Source organism: Ostrinia nubilalis, chromosome 15 (genome assembly GCF_963855985.1).
Source record: "Ostrinia nubilalis chromosome 15, ilOstNubi1.1, whole genome shotgun sequence".
Lineage (NCBI taxonomy): Eukaryota > Metazoa > Arthropoda > Insecta > Lepidoptera > Crambidae > Ostrinia > Ostrinia nubilalis.
This window is the reverse complement of record NC_087102.1, coordinates 12451787-12470415: the sequence shown is the minus strand read 5'-3', so window position 1 is coordinate 12470415 and position 18629 is coordinate 12451787. Positions and strand designations below refer to the sequence as shown.

Here is an 18629-nt window from a genome sequence, read left to right as displayed (position 1 = left end):
TGGCTTATCGTATCCACATTCTACTGACTTTTAGTAAGTTGTCTTCCCTACCTAGCTGGAGGGCGTTCACTTGTCACTTACAGTACTTCTCTGCTTCATATAAAGAGTCATTTTGATTTATCGAGGAAGCTATTACATAGTTCATGACACACCGTATGATATTGTGTCTTTCAAATAAACATAGTTCGGTAGTTGAACCAATCAACAGCCAGATATTTCATGTGATGATGATTGTGACGTTTTCTGGTTCATGACACAATTCATGACCTTTCTTTTTATCTTTTTTTTATCAATATTAGCTAATGTAATGTAACTAGATTTATGTTAGCAAAATCTCCACAGCTTTATGCTCGTATCTACCATTTCAATCGTATTGTGAGCCCATTCATGCTCGTCACTCGAAAAGTTTCTTTTCATTCTCCTAAATCCGCACGATTTCGGAGTCTCATAACAACTTCGCGATATCCAATAAGTGTCGTCGCAGAAATATCGCCATTGTAACACTCAGCGAACACACCATTGCATTCACTTTTATTTACCCAAGATGGAGGCGAAGGAATGTTGAGTTGTCACATCAGTTCTGTGATGGGGTGCAGGGTTTTATTAAGCGCCTGAAGGCTTTATGGGACAATAAAATAGCGTATTTTCTTCAGTTGAGCAAGAGTACCTACTAACTTTTGAAATATTTTACTGCACCAAGTACAAACTTTGTCTTGACAGTTGGACTAAACCGAACAGAAACAGTTTCCCAATATTGAATAAAACTGGAGAACTGGAGTGTATAAAATAAATATGTACGGTTTAATTAGGTATTTAATCAAACATTTCTCGTATTTGTTTGCCGAATTTTACCGCTCGACCCTGTGCATACGTAAACCCTAGTATAATAAAGCCTTTTCGATCCACTTTAGCATTTTTGGAATGTATCGTCTCTTGCCTATTTTGATGTTATATCTATCTGTTCGAGCTTTGGGTTCGTCTTCGAACATAGGTAGGTATCCTTTTCAACCTTCCACCTATTTCTGTCCCATTTTGATGTATTTTGATATTTTAATAGACTTTTAAATCCCCAATTTATTCCATTTCCAGTTCCCGCAAAAGCCGCACAGTTCTAGGAACCGACCGGTTCTTTCTCAGTATCATTGATTCCCTCTCAGAGCTGGCGCGGGGCCAGACAAGTCCACTTGATTATAATGACTTTTGGCTGTAGGCGGAACACTGAACGACTGCAAAAATAGGCGTAGGTTTATAGGTTTGCAGGGTTAAGGTCGTGGACTTTCAACAAGTACTTCTTTTGTCGTTAGGTTGGTACATTCGGACTAAACCGTAGAGAAATTAATGTTAAAGGTCTAATAGGCTTTACTCAGTCAGTGTTTGAGGTAAGGGAGCGGCACGGGACGTGACAGAGCACTATCTATCACCAACAGAAATACATCATTTGTGAACATCTCAGCTGTTCATGAGATGCCTGGTGACAGACGGACAGTGGAGTCTTAGTATAGATCGTTTGATCCACGAAGACGCGTACCACCAATTTTTGGTCGAGGGAAGGGCAGGGTGCGGGGAATTTGATCTGAGCCATCCGAATCATTATTGTAGTGTGCACTCATGGATAATGTATGTATCGATAACACTCAAACTGAAACCGAATGGTGGGGCGCGTCTTGATGGATGAAACGATCTATAATAGGGTCCCGTTTTTTACTTTTCGGCACGGAACTCTAACAATAGACGTAGGTATTAGGTTTCCAGGGTTAAGGTCGTGAACTTTACAGATCTTTTAACGCCTCAATAGAACTTGGTTGGAGAAAGTTACTTACCATTGTTTCTAGTTACATTTGACTTGATTCTGCCCACAACTTTTGTCGGGTTTGAATCAGTCTTTGAAAGTTTCACTTCTCAGGAACTAACGGATTCTCTAAATAAACTTTTGTAATGTCAAACAATGTAAATTTTTGTTAGCGTTGAAATAGTTTTGATATATTAGTTTGATTTTTTAATTCAGTTATTTTTGGTCCCTTATTTACATAAAGTAACCCATACCTCAATCAATGTTCAGTTTTTTCAAAAATATAGATTCAACAACGATATAAAAAAGGTGTAAAGTCAACAGAACTTTATACTACACTAGCGGCTGCCCGCAACTTCGTACGCGTGGATCCCGTTTTAGCCCCTTAGGGGTGGAGTTTCGTAAAATCCTTTCTTAGCGGATGTCTGCGTCATAACATCTACCTGCACGCAAATTTCAGCCCGATCCGTCCCGTGGTTTGGGCTGTGCGTTGATAGATCACTATGTCAGTCAGTCAGTCACCTTTGCATTATTTATGTATATTTATATAGATTTTCGTTGCAAGGTAGCAAAATACAGTATTGACTGTAGTAGTTTGAAGTACTCAGCTCATGTACGTGTATCCTATCCACTTCAACTCAATTCCACTGTAGTCTAGAGACATTCCAATGCAATTACTTTAGTGTTACAAAAAGCGAGCTTTCTAGTTCTAGTTGAAATTCTATCTGGCTGAAAACTGGGTTAATGGTGCGGTAAATAGGTGTGAGACATGCATTATTTGCATCAAGCTAATCTGTGCCGTAATGTCGCTGCAGATAGGAGTCAGAAAGGTCAACTTTGCTTATCTTTATTTCTAGTTGTCTTACTTTAGTTGTGTTGTTGTGAATTACCAAGTATCAAGTTATACATTTTTAACAAAAAAAAGGAAGGTTTTTTTTTTACATATTTTCACATCGATTCCTGTTGGGTAAACAAAGACTGGTTTTTCATCTTAGGTCATTTTCTAATTTTATACATTAGAAAGAGCTAAACGAATGTACACTACTACCTACTGTTTGACCAATTTGAACAGTTGGCGGTTGGAAGTCGATTTGTTTGCAAGTTATTTCATACATGACATAGTCATAAATATTTATTTCATCATATTGGTACAATTGGATCTTAAATAATAATACAGTCCCGAAACATGGCATTGCAACATTCTAGGTCATACAAGTTCATAGAGTTCAGATATCGAGATTTGAAGTTGAGGATTATACTCGGTTCTGTTACTAATATTGTGAGGTTTCTGATCCATCTTAATTGGAAAAAGATTTAATCCAGTATAGAGGTTTTAATTTGAAAATTCTCTCAAATTTTTATTCAGTACCTATCTCTGTATTTTGTATGTTCGTACAATCTTTTCCACTAGTTCAGCATCAAATTGTACAATAAAAATAAACAAAGAATGGAAATGAAATTGGAATCGTCAATTTTGCCTTGTTTTTCCTGTCCCAATTAGAATAAGACAAAATTAAATAATGATGTCAACCGGAAAAAAAAATCTCAATTGATTTGAAACCGTATATTATAGACAAAGAAAAGCTCAGCTCATTTGGTACAATTTTATGTTTTGATAAATGCGGTGATTACAATGTATTTCTATTTATAAACAACTTGCGGCCGCCCGCGACTTGGTACGCGTGGATCCCGTTTTATTCCCTTAGGGGTGGAGTTTCGTAAAAGTTATATACAGGATGTTAGGTAAATGGGTATATGAGCCGACACTAGCCCATGTTAACATAGTCATATAAATGGTATGGTGAAGTCAGAAATTTGATATCATCATTTTAATTTTTATAATTTTCATACAAAATAAATTTTATAAATTCCGATTTGTACGAAAATTAAAATAATTAAAATGAAGATATCAATTTTCTGACTTCACCATACCATTTATATGACCATGTTAACATGGGCTAGTGTCGGCTCATATTCCCATTTACCTAACACCCTGTATATGTATATAGATTTTCAGTTGATAGAGATAGAATGCTTTTATCTAAAGTTGGTCTAATCCTAGATAAAGGAAAGTTTCTAGACTTAAGCTCGCTTGTTAAAGTATTCACTTAGAAACACAAACAGTTAAAGTTTTATTATCCGTTAATTCTTAATCCAACAATTCAGTTAGTATAGACATGCAATACGAGTATCACTATTAAGTGATTTTATTTATTTATTTATTTAGCCGTTACATCTTTGATTTAAATAGTGTCTTAAATCCTCTTGAGGTTTGTCCCAGACACTATTGTTCTCTTTACAAATAAATCACAACTTTAGGAAAATTATAGTCATACAAAACATTATTTTAGCGAGTGCGCACTACGATGACGAAAGGTTCGATCATGATGTATTTGTTACTTATTATTTTATTCAAAACCTAATGGAATACTTAATATTAGACGTCCACCACATCAACCGTTGACCTTCCAAATGTATGCCTAGCACTCCGATCCAATCCCATCCTATCAACACGTAAGAGTCATTGGGATCAGCTATGAGCATTTGCCACGAGTCTCTCCAATGAATCAATATACCAGTAAAATGTACTCTTTATTGTTAAAAACTCGACCTGAAAATAAGTTAATCAACATCAGCTTTATTCAACACTAGCTTTCCGCCCGCGGCTTCGCCCGCGAGGAATTTTTCGGTTTTTTATACAGTGTGAGTCACGTTAAAGTGTGCATATGAAAATAGATAAAACTAGACCTATTTTTATCGACAAAAAAGAGGTCAAATTTTTTTTGAGATTTTTTTTAAATTTTTTATCGAATTTTTTTTCTTCCAATTACTTATTGTAAAGAAAACGTAATAACTTTTAAACTAGGAGGTATATTCTGATAAAATAAAAACAGTAATAATGCTAAATAACAGGCAATATTGAAAAAATACATAAAATACCCAGAAAATGCCAACAAATAATAAAAAATGATACTTTTTGAAAAAAATCAGTTTAAAAATTCGTATTTTTTTGGTTATTTGATAAATTTCTCAAAAAAATGCCCCTATAATAAGTGGTTTTTATTACTTTGTATTATTCTCTATCGTATTATCTTTGTAAAACCAAAAATCGCATGTCTCTATCCTTATCACAACATTTGCTATGATCGTTTGAACAAAGGCCTGCCACAACATTATTTTCCGCTACAGGTAGAGACAATTTTAATTTTAACTAAAATGCTTATTTTACTTCGAAATCTTTTGTTTTTATTTGAAATCCAACTTGTCTTTATCAAAATTACAAATCTAGAGCCATTTTCAGTTTCGTTGTCAACGAAGCGTTGAATGGCGCGCCCGGAGAGGCTTAGTTCAAACAATCATTGCAAACGTTGTGATAAGGATAGAGACATGCGATTTTTGGTTTTACGAAGGTAATACGATAGAAAATAATACAAAGTAATAAAAACCACCGGTTATAGGGGCATTTTTTGGAGAAATTTATCAAATAACCAAAAAAACACGAATTTTTTAGAAGATTTTTTTCAAAAAGTATCATTTTTTATTATTATTTGGCCTTTTTTGTGTATTTTATGTATTTTTTTAGTATCGCCTGTTATTTAGCATTATTACTGTTTTTATTTTATCAGGATATACCGCTTAGTTTAAAAGTTATTACGTTTTCTTTACAATAAGTAATTGAAAGAAAAAAAATTCGATAAAAAATTAAAAAAAAATCTCAAAAATTTTTTGACCTCTTTTTTGTCGATAAAAATAAGTCTAGTTTCATCTATTTTCATATGTACACTTTAACGTGACTCACACTGTATAACCTGTGACATTCAGCAATAATGTGGTGGTGGAAAGAATTTTCAGAATCGGTTCAGTAGATCCCGAGATTACAAACTTTACCTCTTTATAATATTAGTATAGATTATTTATCTTAATTGATATTTATTTGTACATTTATAAAATTATCGAAGTGATGAATGTTCGAGATAAGTACGAGTAATTTTAGTGCTGATATTCCGATATTACATTTTCTAAATGAAAATGGATGGGCGTGTGATATTGAAATAAATTACTTTTTGAGTATATTTGGGTACAATAGTAGCAACTTTAAATACAAGCTTTTGTTTGTATTATGTAAGTTATACTAAAGTTGGAGCAATTAATGGCTCTCTAGGTACAGTTGAGTTCATAAATATGTATATTGGCAGTGTCCAATGTTTGTCCAATTTGTCGGCCGTTTGGTGTAGTGGTTCAGAACGGACTACTATGCCGAGAGATCCCGGGTTCGATTCCCGGGTGGGCAGAAATTGAAATGATGAATTTTAATTTCTGTGACGGGTCTGGGTGTTACTATGTATAATATGTATGTATTTAAAAATAAAAGTATATAAGTAGTATATCCGTTAAGCTAGCACCCATAACACAAGCATATCAATTGCTTACTTTAGGGCTAGATGGCGCTGTGTGAGATTGTCCAAAGACATTTATTTATTTACTAGCGGCCGCCCGCGACTTCGTACGCGTGGATCTCGTTTTACCCCCCCTTCATCTATCTTACGCGGTTCAGATTTTTTCATACAAATGTTTTTTCCCGCTAACTCCCGTTTCCGTGGGAATTTTGCAATATCCTGTTGTAACTAAGCTTTAAGTTTACTAAGGTACCTGCATGCCAAATTTCAAGCGTCTATCTTACGCGGTTTAGATTTTTCATACAAATGTTTTTTCCCGCTAACTCCCGTTCCCGTGGGAATTTTGCAATATCCTGTTGTAACTAAGCTTTAAGTTTACTAAGGTACCTGCATGCCAAAATTCAAGCGTCTAACTTAAGCGGTTTAGATTTTTCATACAAATGTTTTTTCCCGCTAACTCCCGTTCCCGTGGGAATTTTGCAATATCCTGTTGTAACTAAGCTTTAAGTTTACTGAGGTACCTGCATGCCAAATTTCAAGCGTCTAACTTAAGCGGTTTAGATTTTTCATACAAAAGGATTTTCCCGCTGATTCCCGTTCCCGTGGGAATTCCTAAGTATCCTATAACCTGCCCAGGAGTATGAAGAATAATTGTACCAAGTTTCGTTAAAATCCGTCGAGTAGTTTTTGTTTCTATAAGGAACATACAGACAGACAGACAGACAGACAGACAGACAGACAGACAGACAAAAATTTCACTGATTGCATTTTTGGCATCAGTATCGATCACTAATCACCCCCTGATAGTTATTTTGAAAATATATTTCATGTACAGAATTGACCTCTCTACAGATTTATTATAAGTATAGAAATGTTTCAAAATATTGAAGCGCAGTCAATACTGTGCTACCGCAACATATTAATGAACAGTTTATATGATTACATTTTAATTATGTTTGGAGTTGGTATTGAAAATGAACATTAAAACGCTAACAATATTTTGAAACATTGGCACTGCCAATATATTTATGAACTCCACTGTACCTATAGATTTTAATTATTGGGGTTGAAACTATTATTTGTATTTTTGGCATAATACGACTAACGCCCGTTTTCACAAACATTACTATGAGGTCTCACAGTGCGCGTGGACGCACAGACAGACACACGAACCAATCACAGAGCTCTATTCAACGCTGTGCGTTCGATTTGCTGCTTCACTTAAGCAAGCATCGTTTGTGAATACGGGCGTAAAAGTCTGCAGTTTGCGGGGAGTCTTATGTGGGTACTTCAGGCAACTTTTTTCATCATCAAAACTTTAAGAAGACACGACTACTTGCTTTCAGTGGATTTAATCTTATCCAAAGAGTTTTAATATTATTAATTTTAGCAGTGACTACACGATTTGTGAACTACACGGTGTCTTGTATAAAAATTGATGAGAAAAAATATTTCAACGAAGCATTAATTTTATTACTTAATGGCTCAAGTTTCAAGATGGTAAAGTAATATCGAAATACTTTTAGTAAATAACTTAATATTTTAGCCAGTAGCAACTAATATAGGTACTTTTTTTTATTCAATGCCTTTACTGGACGCCGTCCGGTCTCGGTTGACTAAAAAGTTTTAGTAGAGACCTACGTAATAGAACTGTGTGCTTACCATGAGTTTACGTTACGTGTGCTTGCTTGCGACTGCATAAAAATGACATTAGGTAACGTCCGTTTTCACAAACATTACTATGAGGTCTCACAGTACGCGCGGACGCACAGGGTGACATACGAACCAATCACATAGCTCTATTCAACGCTGTGCGTTTGATTTACTGCTTCACTTAAGCAAGCATCGTTTGTGAATATGAGCGTAGTTAGTTAGTTAGTTTTGCAGGGCAATTGAATACCGCACTTAGCCTCATGATTGGGCCATTGTGCGCGATTTGTGGTTTATCTTCCTACTCCAACCACCCCAGATCCCCCCAGAAGGCGAGCAGCCCGTCTAGGCTGCTACAGGCCTCCTGTAGCGACGATGGTGATCGAAGAAATTGAGCCCGTTGTTCTTCCACGCTACTGCACTCCATGAGCTGCGGTGTTTCTCTGCCTCCATGCACCCCTTGCACAGTGGGCTGTCTGTAACACCTATGTTGTGTAGGTGTTTGTTTAGCATGCAGTGTCCGGTTATGACACTGAGGACACGAACGTAAATCTATGGCAGATTTTACAGCGCCCTTAACAGCTACTTACAAGAACATCTTCATAGATTTGACGCACTCGCTAGCGAGCACACCCAACTTGAACTCATGGTAAGCACACTGAATCCCATCTCTGGAAAATGATTTTCGGGCAATGTAGTCAAGAGCTAGTTATTACTCAAAGAGCTAGTTATTGCTGAAATCATGGGCACAGAGCTAACCACATAATTTACCGCTCCGATCGCAAAGCCTTTGAGTACAAAGACTACTTCGGATGCACTTCCAACATCAGTTGGTCATACTCCGCAACGAGAGATCTGTTTATTGGCACTACCTGTCTCTGTCTCACTTCTAAGATTCTGAGGTTGTGTAAGAGAGATCGATAGAGTTAGACCTGGATTGTATTATAGAGTTGCCACTCAAACCCAAATGCAAATCACGATAGGCAGCCTTAGCCAAAAGTCATTATGTTCTAACAGTAATGTCCCTATAAAGCGATTGTGTAGATAATTCTCGTACCTAAGCCAACTAACTATAGGTACCTACATTGGATTTAATATAGTTATTAGCGCATCATAATAGAACGCGTCGGTGAACTAAGGCGAAAATAAATTATGAACAAATATACAACTAATAACCCACGAGCCGGAAGACGTAGCGTGGGCAGGCCACCCACTAGGTGGACCGACGATCTGGTGAGGGTCGCGGGAGGTGCCTGAATGCGAGCGGCGCAGGACCGGTCTTTGTGGAGATCCTTGGGGGAGGCCTTTATCCTTTATCCAGCAGTGGACGTCTTTCGGCTGAAACGAACGAACGAACCCTTTTTTATCGGTGGAAAAATATCATAGAATCCTCCAATTACTTAACAAAACATACAAGTAATTCAATCAAAACTACTGAAATATTCGTAATAAACAAAAAATATGGATTAAAATATTTCATACCGCTTCATGCGAGAGGGTATTTACGGTAGCTGTCGCTTTAAAAGGCATACGTATAATGTGGTTAAAGGGGTAGGCATCCTAAACAAAATCATCTGTGACCATGCGGTCTGTGGGATCACAAACAGTTCGTTTGTACAAAAAGATTACAGCCCGATGTCACGTTTGAGACGGGTTTGTCCTGTTTAAGTTTATTATTATAGGATTTCGCTAAAGCTAAAGGCTTTGGACTAACCATAGCTAGATGGAAATCAGCCGATACATGTGACATTACATGCAGTTTATTAATAAGTAAAGTGTTTTCAATAAAATAGCTAGAGGTTCTCGAACGTTTCCTCTACTTTTAAGAAGAAACAAATGTTTGAATATCGGCAAAGCCGTATTAAACATATTTAACAGATTTGAGAACTAACTAAACAAACTCACAGATCCTTACAACGACTTTGGTTATACGGTACTACTTAAAAAACATACAGAAGAACTGAGAAACTACTCCTCCTTTTATTGAAATTCGAGGACTTGTGCTGAATTTTAGTAAACTGCATCAAAATTATTACTATAGTTAGCAAAATATTGACAATAGTGACTGAGTTTCTTGCGCTGCTTCTTCTCAGCACTGGCCCATATTACTGTTCCGAAGCATTGGTAGGGCTGGGACGTGTAAATGACGTAGTGCTCATAAAACTTTTGAATTTAAAAATAACAGAGAGATGGCTGATATATTCAGGCTGTGTCACTAAAGTCGGAAACTTGAGTCAGGTACATCACAAAGGCATTAGCTTTATAGTAGAAGTAGGTAAGACTGATAGTAGGTTGAGCGATAAACCGGCTTGTCCTTTAGAAGGGACTAATAGTTCTGACAGTGCCTTATGTAAAATAAGAATAAGAAGTAAAAATGTATTGTAATATGATTTTGAATAAAGAAAAAGGTTTCTGGACATCACTAAGATTATTTACAGTACTATTCCCACCTCTCATTTTCACCGCTGCAACTCTTGTGTAGCCAGGATCTACAGCTTGACCGCCAATAAAAACCCAACTAGAAGGTCAGGTTTGTCCCATGGGAAAGTTAAATGGTACGGCTAGTGTTTTATGAGACTATTTACATAATTTTCACTGTTATAATTCCTGCGCAAGATCTGCGGCTTGATCCAACAATTGAAAGTTACTTACGATGCGCGTCGTGATAAAATTTTATCGATGATTAGGTATCGACGACAAATGTATGGGCTTATGGCACAGAATAAGTAATAGTACAGGTACAGAAGGATTACTCCGCAAGACGATTTAAATAAATGCGAGTCTTGTTACGACGCGATACAGTGGAATTCAGCTCGCACAGCACTACGTACCTACAATTTTATTCACCTACAAGTTTTGTCTCTTTCTATCGCGTGCCTCTGAACTTTTCTTACGCTGTTAGGGTTGCTGTCTAGTGAAAAAATAATTAATCTACTTATCTGTAATGAGGTACGTACGTAGGTAAGTATTACTGTTATTTTACCTTTTTAAAAATAACATTTCAAATATACCTACTTAGGATTAAAAAAAACTTATTTTATTACAATGTCTTCATTGATACCTATTTTAACACAAGGCGAATAAATTAAACATACTATTACAGAAAAAAAGAATCCTATACTATCCTAAGAATTATTGATTACCGACATGGCCAACATACCTTTCATCATCATTCTTAGGGAAGCGAAAAAAAGATAAATCCGAATTCGAATTTAAACACCCGAACGCCGCACAATATTTCTTTCTCTTTGTGTCCATTTTTAAATAATACTTCGATCATAGAATTAGGTACTACAACTCACGCCAGCGCGTCCTGACGGGCACGCGCGTGACACTCGACTAATATAATACCCGCCGGCGGGGCGCTTCGCTGTAGGTAATTATCGGATGTACCGCGCGGAGTGAGCCAGGCCTGCTTATGGTGAAAATTCGAGAAAATGCCGCAAATTGCGATCTTAGGCTTCCCTACTGGAAAATATTGACTCTAATCTTATAAATAATAAGAGTGTCAATATCAGTCGGCATTATTAAAGTCAAATGATTACGTTAGTTTATTGACGTGTCCTTTAATACCAATGGAGTTTATGCGTTTGTCGTATTAGTCCTAAATTGTATTTAGTGTAAATAACCATTTGTAAGTGGCGTTAAATTCTCTCAGCCCCCATTAATCTTCATCCTCCACTTTTTGTTTATTGCTTTTCTAATAAAGTACGTAGTTTATTGTTTACTTAATCATCATTGATCTTTATACGTAAGTTATTCGTGAAGGTTTTTTATTTTATTTATTAGTAAAAACAGAATAAGTAATAGTACCAACATACAGCTTATATTGTAACACAGGTAGCATATAAAGTAAGTTTTACATAAGCATAGAAATTTTATTAAAAGGTTCCAAAAGTTTAATTTGGATTATTCCACTTTGGTCACTCAACTATCAATTTTTTTGTGAGAGCTGAAAAGTATTTAATATACGAGTAAAACCAATGATTTTTTTTACGAAAGTATACCATTTTACCTACGTAATGAGTATTTTGGGCGTTATGTATGGCGTTATTTTCTATATCAATAGAACTCCTTTCCTTTGTCTTTTTTAACTTTGGAGATAAAAGATAGATTGGGTTATTCTCTTCGAAATAATTTTTCATATATTACTTTCACCGTAAGTCCCAATGCATTTCTTGTTCGCCAAACGTGTGCAGTGGAGTGCAACAAAACTTGGCAACCTGAACTGTTTTGAGAGAAACAATGTCATCTTCCACTTGGCTTAATACTGCATTCGAAGCGGGAAATTTGGGATAATGCAAGGCAAAGGACAATGACCAAAAATGTATGGAGTGTGGTCCAAATGTCCACCACTAACGAGACCTATGTAGTTAAATAGTCTACTAAATACTGATTCATTATAACCAAACCGCAATCAAAAATATGCTGTCAGTAAAAAGTTATGACTGAATGAAAAGTCTGTTTTTTACCTTTTCATCTGAAATATGTTCCTGATATCATTCAATCCATTACACATTTTGGACATATCTACGCATGTTATGTCATGTCGCATGTGGCGCGGGCTTATAGATGAATTTTATTAAATATTATACTAGCTATGCCTACGACTTTGTACGCGTAAAAATAGTTTGAATAATATTTCCCATTTTTACAACATTTGTCTTTACTGCTCCGCCCCTATTGGTTGTAGGTTGATGTTATTTTTATCCTAAAACCATCATTGATAAATGGGCTATCCATAACAAAAATATTTTTTCAAATCAGACCGGTAGTTCCTAAGATTAGCGCGTAAACTACTACAATTTTTCAAATAGTCATAACTTTTTACTGACAGCTTATTTTTTTTTCGTCCTATACTGGAAGTTAATCTCTATTTAATGGACTATAATCCAATATAGGTCTCACTAGTGGTGGACATTTGGACCACTTTTGGTCATTGTCCTTTTGGCACAAGATTAATGGGAGAATAACAATGCTTCAGAATTTAATTTCAACTTTCTACATAGTAAGATCTTTTTGGAAATAATTGTATGTAATTATTTTGTTTAATTTCAATGAGGCTTACTGTTTCGTCCAATTCTCAATTAGTAACATGGCCAATTCAGCTGCTTCTTAAGCTTCTAGATGTCTACTACTGAACATAGATCATCATCATCATCATTTCAGTTATAGGCTCAGGCTATACATATATGTATATCAGGCTCCCTCAATGACTGTCAGATTGTCCGGTTGGTAGTGGCCTACATCCAGTGCCTTTCTGCTACTTTATGAGGTCGTCTGTCCACCATTGTGTATTTTATCCAATTCTCATTTATTTACAATGATCAATTATGCTGAAACGGTAAGATTCTAAGCTGCTCCTTATAAATGTCTACTGCTGGACATAGGCTAAGTATATGCCATCAAGAAAAATTTGTCACTAATAACAAATTTCTTGTCCTCAGATACATCCTCTCCCTGGCTCTAGCAGATCTCCTGGTCATCATTACATGCGTGCCCTTCACTTCCATCGTCTACACCGTGGAATCCTGGCCATGGGGTGACACCGTCTGCCGTGTCTCCGAAGCTGCTAAAGACGTCAGCATCGGAGTGTCGGTGTTCACGCTGACAGCACTGTCAGCTGACAGATACTTCGCTATCGTAGACCCGTTGAGGAAGCTGCATGCTACTGGTAAGTCCTTATTCTTTAAACGCTTTTATTAAGTCTCATGTATAATATAATTATTAATAATTGACTTGTATTTGAATTGTATCATTTATTGTGTCATAGATTTTTACTACCTATCAATTGTATCTTACCATTATTGTATGCCCATGCGGCGGAACACAGCTGATCTATCATACAAATTTAATGACCTGACTTATGTACCTGTGATTTCACAATAAACACAATTTGAATTTGAATTTACGTTTCACGTGCTTGTGTTACGGGTAGGATCACCAGAGCCAAGTGGCCAGAGGCCAGGGTTGAACAGAGTACTGATCTTCAGCAAGTTTAGAATCGGCAGTTGACACTGACACCATTGGGCTATTGTTGCCTCAAATCTATTTCATCACGTTATTTAGTTTCCACCGATAGGAATACGACTGACTTCAATTTACCAGAGGCAAATGGAGGATTTTTTTTTAATATAAATAGTATTTATTTTCTCATCACAAACATTACAATGACACAAGTATTATTAGTGATAGAATAGTAGTGATTTGGCCTACTTCAAACTCTGGCTAGACGGGTTGAGAAGGCCTGATGTTTGTATGTTTCTTTCTAAGTCGCCTCTTACGATATCCACTAGAAGAATAGGTAGAGTAGGGGTTTGTCGGCCGTTTGGTGTAGAGGTTCAGAACGGACTACTATGCCGAGAGGTCCCGGGTTCGATTCCCGGTCGGGGAGAAATTGAAATGATGAATTTTAATTTCTGTGACGGGTCTGGGTGTTACTATGTATAATATGTATGTATTTAAAAAAAAGGATATAAGTAGTATATCCGTTTTAGAGCTAGCATCCATAACACTTTGGGGCTGGCTGGCGCTATGTGAAATTGTCCAAAGATTGTCCAAAGGGGTAGTCCTACTTTGCATACAAGTGTTTCTAGACTGTGACATATTTTTGTTACACATTAAGTAAGCATCTTGAAAATTATCAAATTCAATTGTACTATTTTAGGATGTGTCCTTGAGAAATCCTGAAAATAACAAGTAAACAACCAAAGCTCAAAGGTTTCTTTCGTACGTTTGAAATATTTTTTATTGTTTGCGTAAGAATGAAGCTAAGATTTCGTAGTATTTCCTAATTGAAATAAACGATGCCGCAATGTTAATTATTAACAAGCCTACCTAATTAAACTTTGTAATTGGAGTCATTAAGTTGTAACGTTCGCAGAAATGTAAAACTCTTTTGTTTTATTACGAACATAATATTTTAGTTTGCCCATGTTTTTATTTGATGATTATTTCGGTCTGGTAAGTTATTGTAAGTTTTATTACATGTCTGATGTCATCAAAACTTATAATGTACATTTTTGTGAATGGAAAATCAAGATTAAGTTAGTATTTTCTTTACGGTACGACAGGGTAGGACAACAACAATAATACAACACTGTGGAAACTTATGTAGATAGAACAAGTAAAATTTTGTACCTAGATTGTATGTGTGATGATGAAGACTTTCTAAATGACCAGGTAAAAACAAAATTAAAAGAAAATGAAGCACAAATATACTGGTCGTCACAAAAATCGTCCCCCTACGTTTTATAGGAAACTCGTTTCTACTGACACAATCATGATGCCCCAACAATATTGGTGTAATTTGAAAGCCCAATATCCTTAAAGAAAAACACATTTAATTTCTTAATAAACTATTAACATAATAATATAGGTACAATACATTTATTGTTATTTACTTGAAAAAATACCTCACTTTGGGCTCACCTCTGGGATCAATTAGACCAATTTTTATGGTTATAAAACCAAATAATGTTTTCACGTGTCCTCTTTAACAGATGGATAGCGATTAATCCCAACTTAACAGTTTTATAGCCATAAAAGTTGGCTCAAGCGTAACTATAGTCTATCCAATATAGCTTGATTAGAATGACAGCTGTCAAACGAATGTGACTAGTGCTGGGTATGTTTCGTACGGTTCACATAGATGTATCGATAAGTTTTCGAAAAAATGATATAAAAAAATGCACCCAATTTTTCTTCATATCTTTATTCATAGAAATGACAATTATAATTTAAATTTAAAGACAGTAAAATTTAAAATTCATGTCAAGGGTGTACAACCTAAGTCGTAGTCATTATCATAAGTGTTCTTTAGTGGGTTTTTCCTCTCGCTAGAGGGCGGTGGGCATCTCTTCTAGAGCAACGGTGCTATGAATACCCAAAAAATTACCGGTGATTGATTTCCGATGTTTGATTATTTAAGAATGAAATGTTTTTTGGTTTTTAATAGTGAACATTTAGAAAAACGTATAACTTGACTTAAATATGTTAAAAAATAGTAAGAATTTTTTTTTTGTTAAATACGTTAAAAAAATAGTTTTAATTTAATATGACATTTGTCGATATGTCCCAACACTAACATTTTTGTAACTCGAGATAACCTTGTAGAGACGTCGTTAATACTCTAGCTTGATTTTTATAATTTCGAATTACTACTTATTGGTGTAATTTAACGCTGCATTTACACGAAATTAACATTTTTATTGGAAGCACTGTCGTCGAAAATATTGTTTGTAGGTCAGACGTGAATTATTTCTTGTCCGCCAATATTTAGCTCTCATTGATCGCTACTACAAAGTTATGTCGTTACTTTTGATGGCAGCTGTCATTCTAATCAAGCTATATTGGATAGACTATACCTAGTTTTTGAAGAAGTGACTCTGGATTCTTCTACAGACACATTTTTGGGGTAAAAACCTTTGCTTTAATGAAATGAAGTTTAGAACTAGGCTTTTAAATGGTGCCAATATTGGTGGGAAGTGGGGATGCATACGTTTGAAAGTGCTTGTCGCGGGAGGGAGGATTTTTGTGATGACCAGTGTATTTCAATACCCAACCGTTTTAAGGGTTCCGTCGGGAATTTATCAATACCGTTTTATTTCATCGATAAATGGCAAAGAGTACTTAAATGTTATTTTTATTTTATCAACATGAAATGGGTTTTAACAGGAGTAGAGTAAAATTATTTCAGGATTTACCAAATATCCTAAAAGCCCTGAAAATGTTGATGTATATTTTAGGGTTAAACTGAAAGCTTTTAAATTGGGATAGTGAAAAATGTAGACTAATACAAAGGGTAATGGATTATGATGAATTATTAAGTAAATACTTCATAAACTAAAGGGACTATTCAAGGTACAATTTTAATTTCATTATGAAAATTTGGTATATTTTCAACGAAAACTTTAGTACTTGTAGATACTTGTTGAAACAGTAGGTTCTATTCCGGAAGGAGGTTGTGTTATTAATGAGCACTAGGCATTAATTCCTAGAGTAATGGAATCCGAACTAATTTTAAACTGTATTACGTCTGTAATAGTACACAACTTAAATTTAATATAAGTTGTTAATTTCACGAAACTTGGCACTAGTTTCCAAAGTTTCTCAAAATAATTAACTAATAACAACAGTCACCTGTCTCAAGATGTCAACGGAATTCTGAACTTAACTACTTAGAACACAATAATAATATAAGTACTGCTCATAAGTAAAGTACATAGTAACATAACAATTAATATACAACTGCGTGTCTTCAGCAGTCAAATCGTGAGTTTTAAAGACATTTTCTTTTAAAATAGAGAAACATTTTTATATCTATTTGTAACATTATGTAACTTATATAAAAAAGGCGCGTTGAGACCCGTGTTTCTTTATTTTAGTTAAAATCTTATATTCTTTATTAATATCCTGAAAAATGATGGAAATCTGTACTGGAATTGTTCGAGAGATCCGGCTCGAAGGACCAATGTTTGCGCCTCAGACTAGCAGATCAGGTTCAGCTGGGATAGATAGTACTCGTACTCAAATGAATAATTTTATATTTGAATTTAGACTATAACGTTTATTTGACGTTTACAATGGTAATCGAATGAAATTTAACAAGTGAAGTAATGAAGTGAAGTAGACGAAATTTATGTCATCGCGTTTTATACATGGAGGACAGCGCCATCTATCGGAGTACCGAAGAACTGTGCGGCACCGGTCGATGTATGTCTTGCTAATCTGTGACGTGTCGTTTCTCCTCCAGTTGCCGCTGGATGGCGTTAGTGTTAACATACCCCCGGCCTTGGGAGTATCACTTCCAAAATGGGAACTTATTCAGGATCGGTTGTCATCTTCAATGGGCTGCACTGGCAGTGGGCAGATCTTGGAGAAGGCGCGTTGGACTACGCCAGCTGCTGTGCGTATGTCAGCCACACGAGATACGCCGTCTTTGCCTGGGAACAGACGTATGACTCGTCCCAGCCTCCACTTCAGAGGTGGCAAGTGATCTTCTTTGATAAGCACAAGGCTGTGAAGCTTGATGTCTTCAGCATGCTGTTTCCACTTAGTTCTCAGCTGCAGCTCAGAGATGTACTCGGTTGCCCATCGCTTCCAAAAATGTTGTCGCAGTTGTTCTACTCGGCGATAGCGTGTCAGGCTGCTGGTTGGCTCACAGCTCAGGTCTCGTGAACCAGTCGCAGTCAGCGGTCGGCCGATGAGGAAATGAGCAGGGGTCAATGGTAGAAGGTCGTTTGGATCTGAGGACAGAGGTGACATGGGGCGGGAGTTCAGGACGGCCTCGATTTGAACTAATGCCGTGCTAAACTCCTCATAAGTTAAATTAGCGTTTCCTACAACACGTTTAAGGTGAAACTTACAAGACTTCACCCCCGCTTCCCAGAGACCTCCAAAATGACTTGCATAAGCAGGTATTCTATGGAACTTGATACTATTGTGCGTGGCAAAATTTGAAATTTGTTCAAAATTGTCATCTAAAAATATAGAAAGTTCTTTTTCTGCTCCTACGAAATTTTTCCCGTTATCTGAAAACATATCTACCGGTTTCCCACGTCGAGATATGAAACGTTTAAAGGCTAATATGTAATCATTTGAAGAAAGACTACTAACGAGCTCCAAATGTATAGCACGAGTAATAAAACATATGAATAAACAAATGTAACCTTTTATTAATCTAGACCCTCTTCCTTTTCTGTTTAATATCATCACTGGCCCAGCATAATCTACACCACAACGTATGAAGGGGTATCCAGGTTCTACGCGAGCACTAGGTAAATTCCCCATAA

General features: G+C 36.1%; 1 protein-coding gene across 1 annotated transcript in view; it reads left to right on the top strand.

Moving 5' to 3' along the window:
- Window positions 1-18629, top strand: part of LOC135079005 (neuropeptide CCHamide-1 receptor) — a 280696-nt gene that overhangs the window by 147009 nt on the left and 115058 nt on the right. The window contains exon 3 of the mRNA XM_063973623.1: window positions 13284-13510. Within this exon, the coding sequence (XP_063829693.1) occupies window positions 13284-13510 (227 nt within the window). The remainder of the gene's footprint in view (window positions 1-13283; window positions 13511-18629) is intronic.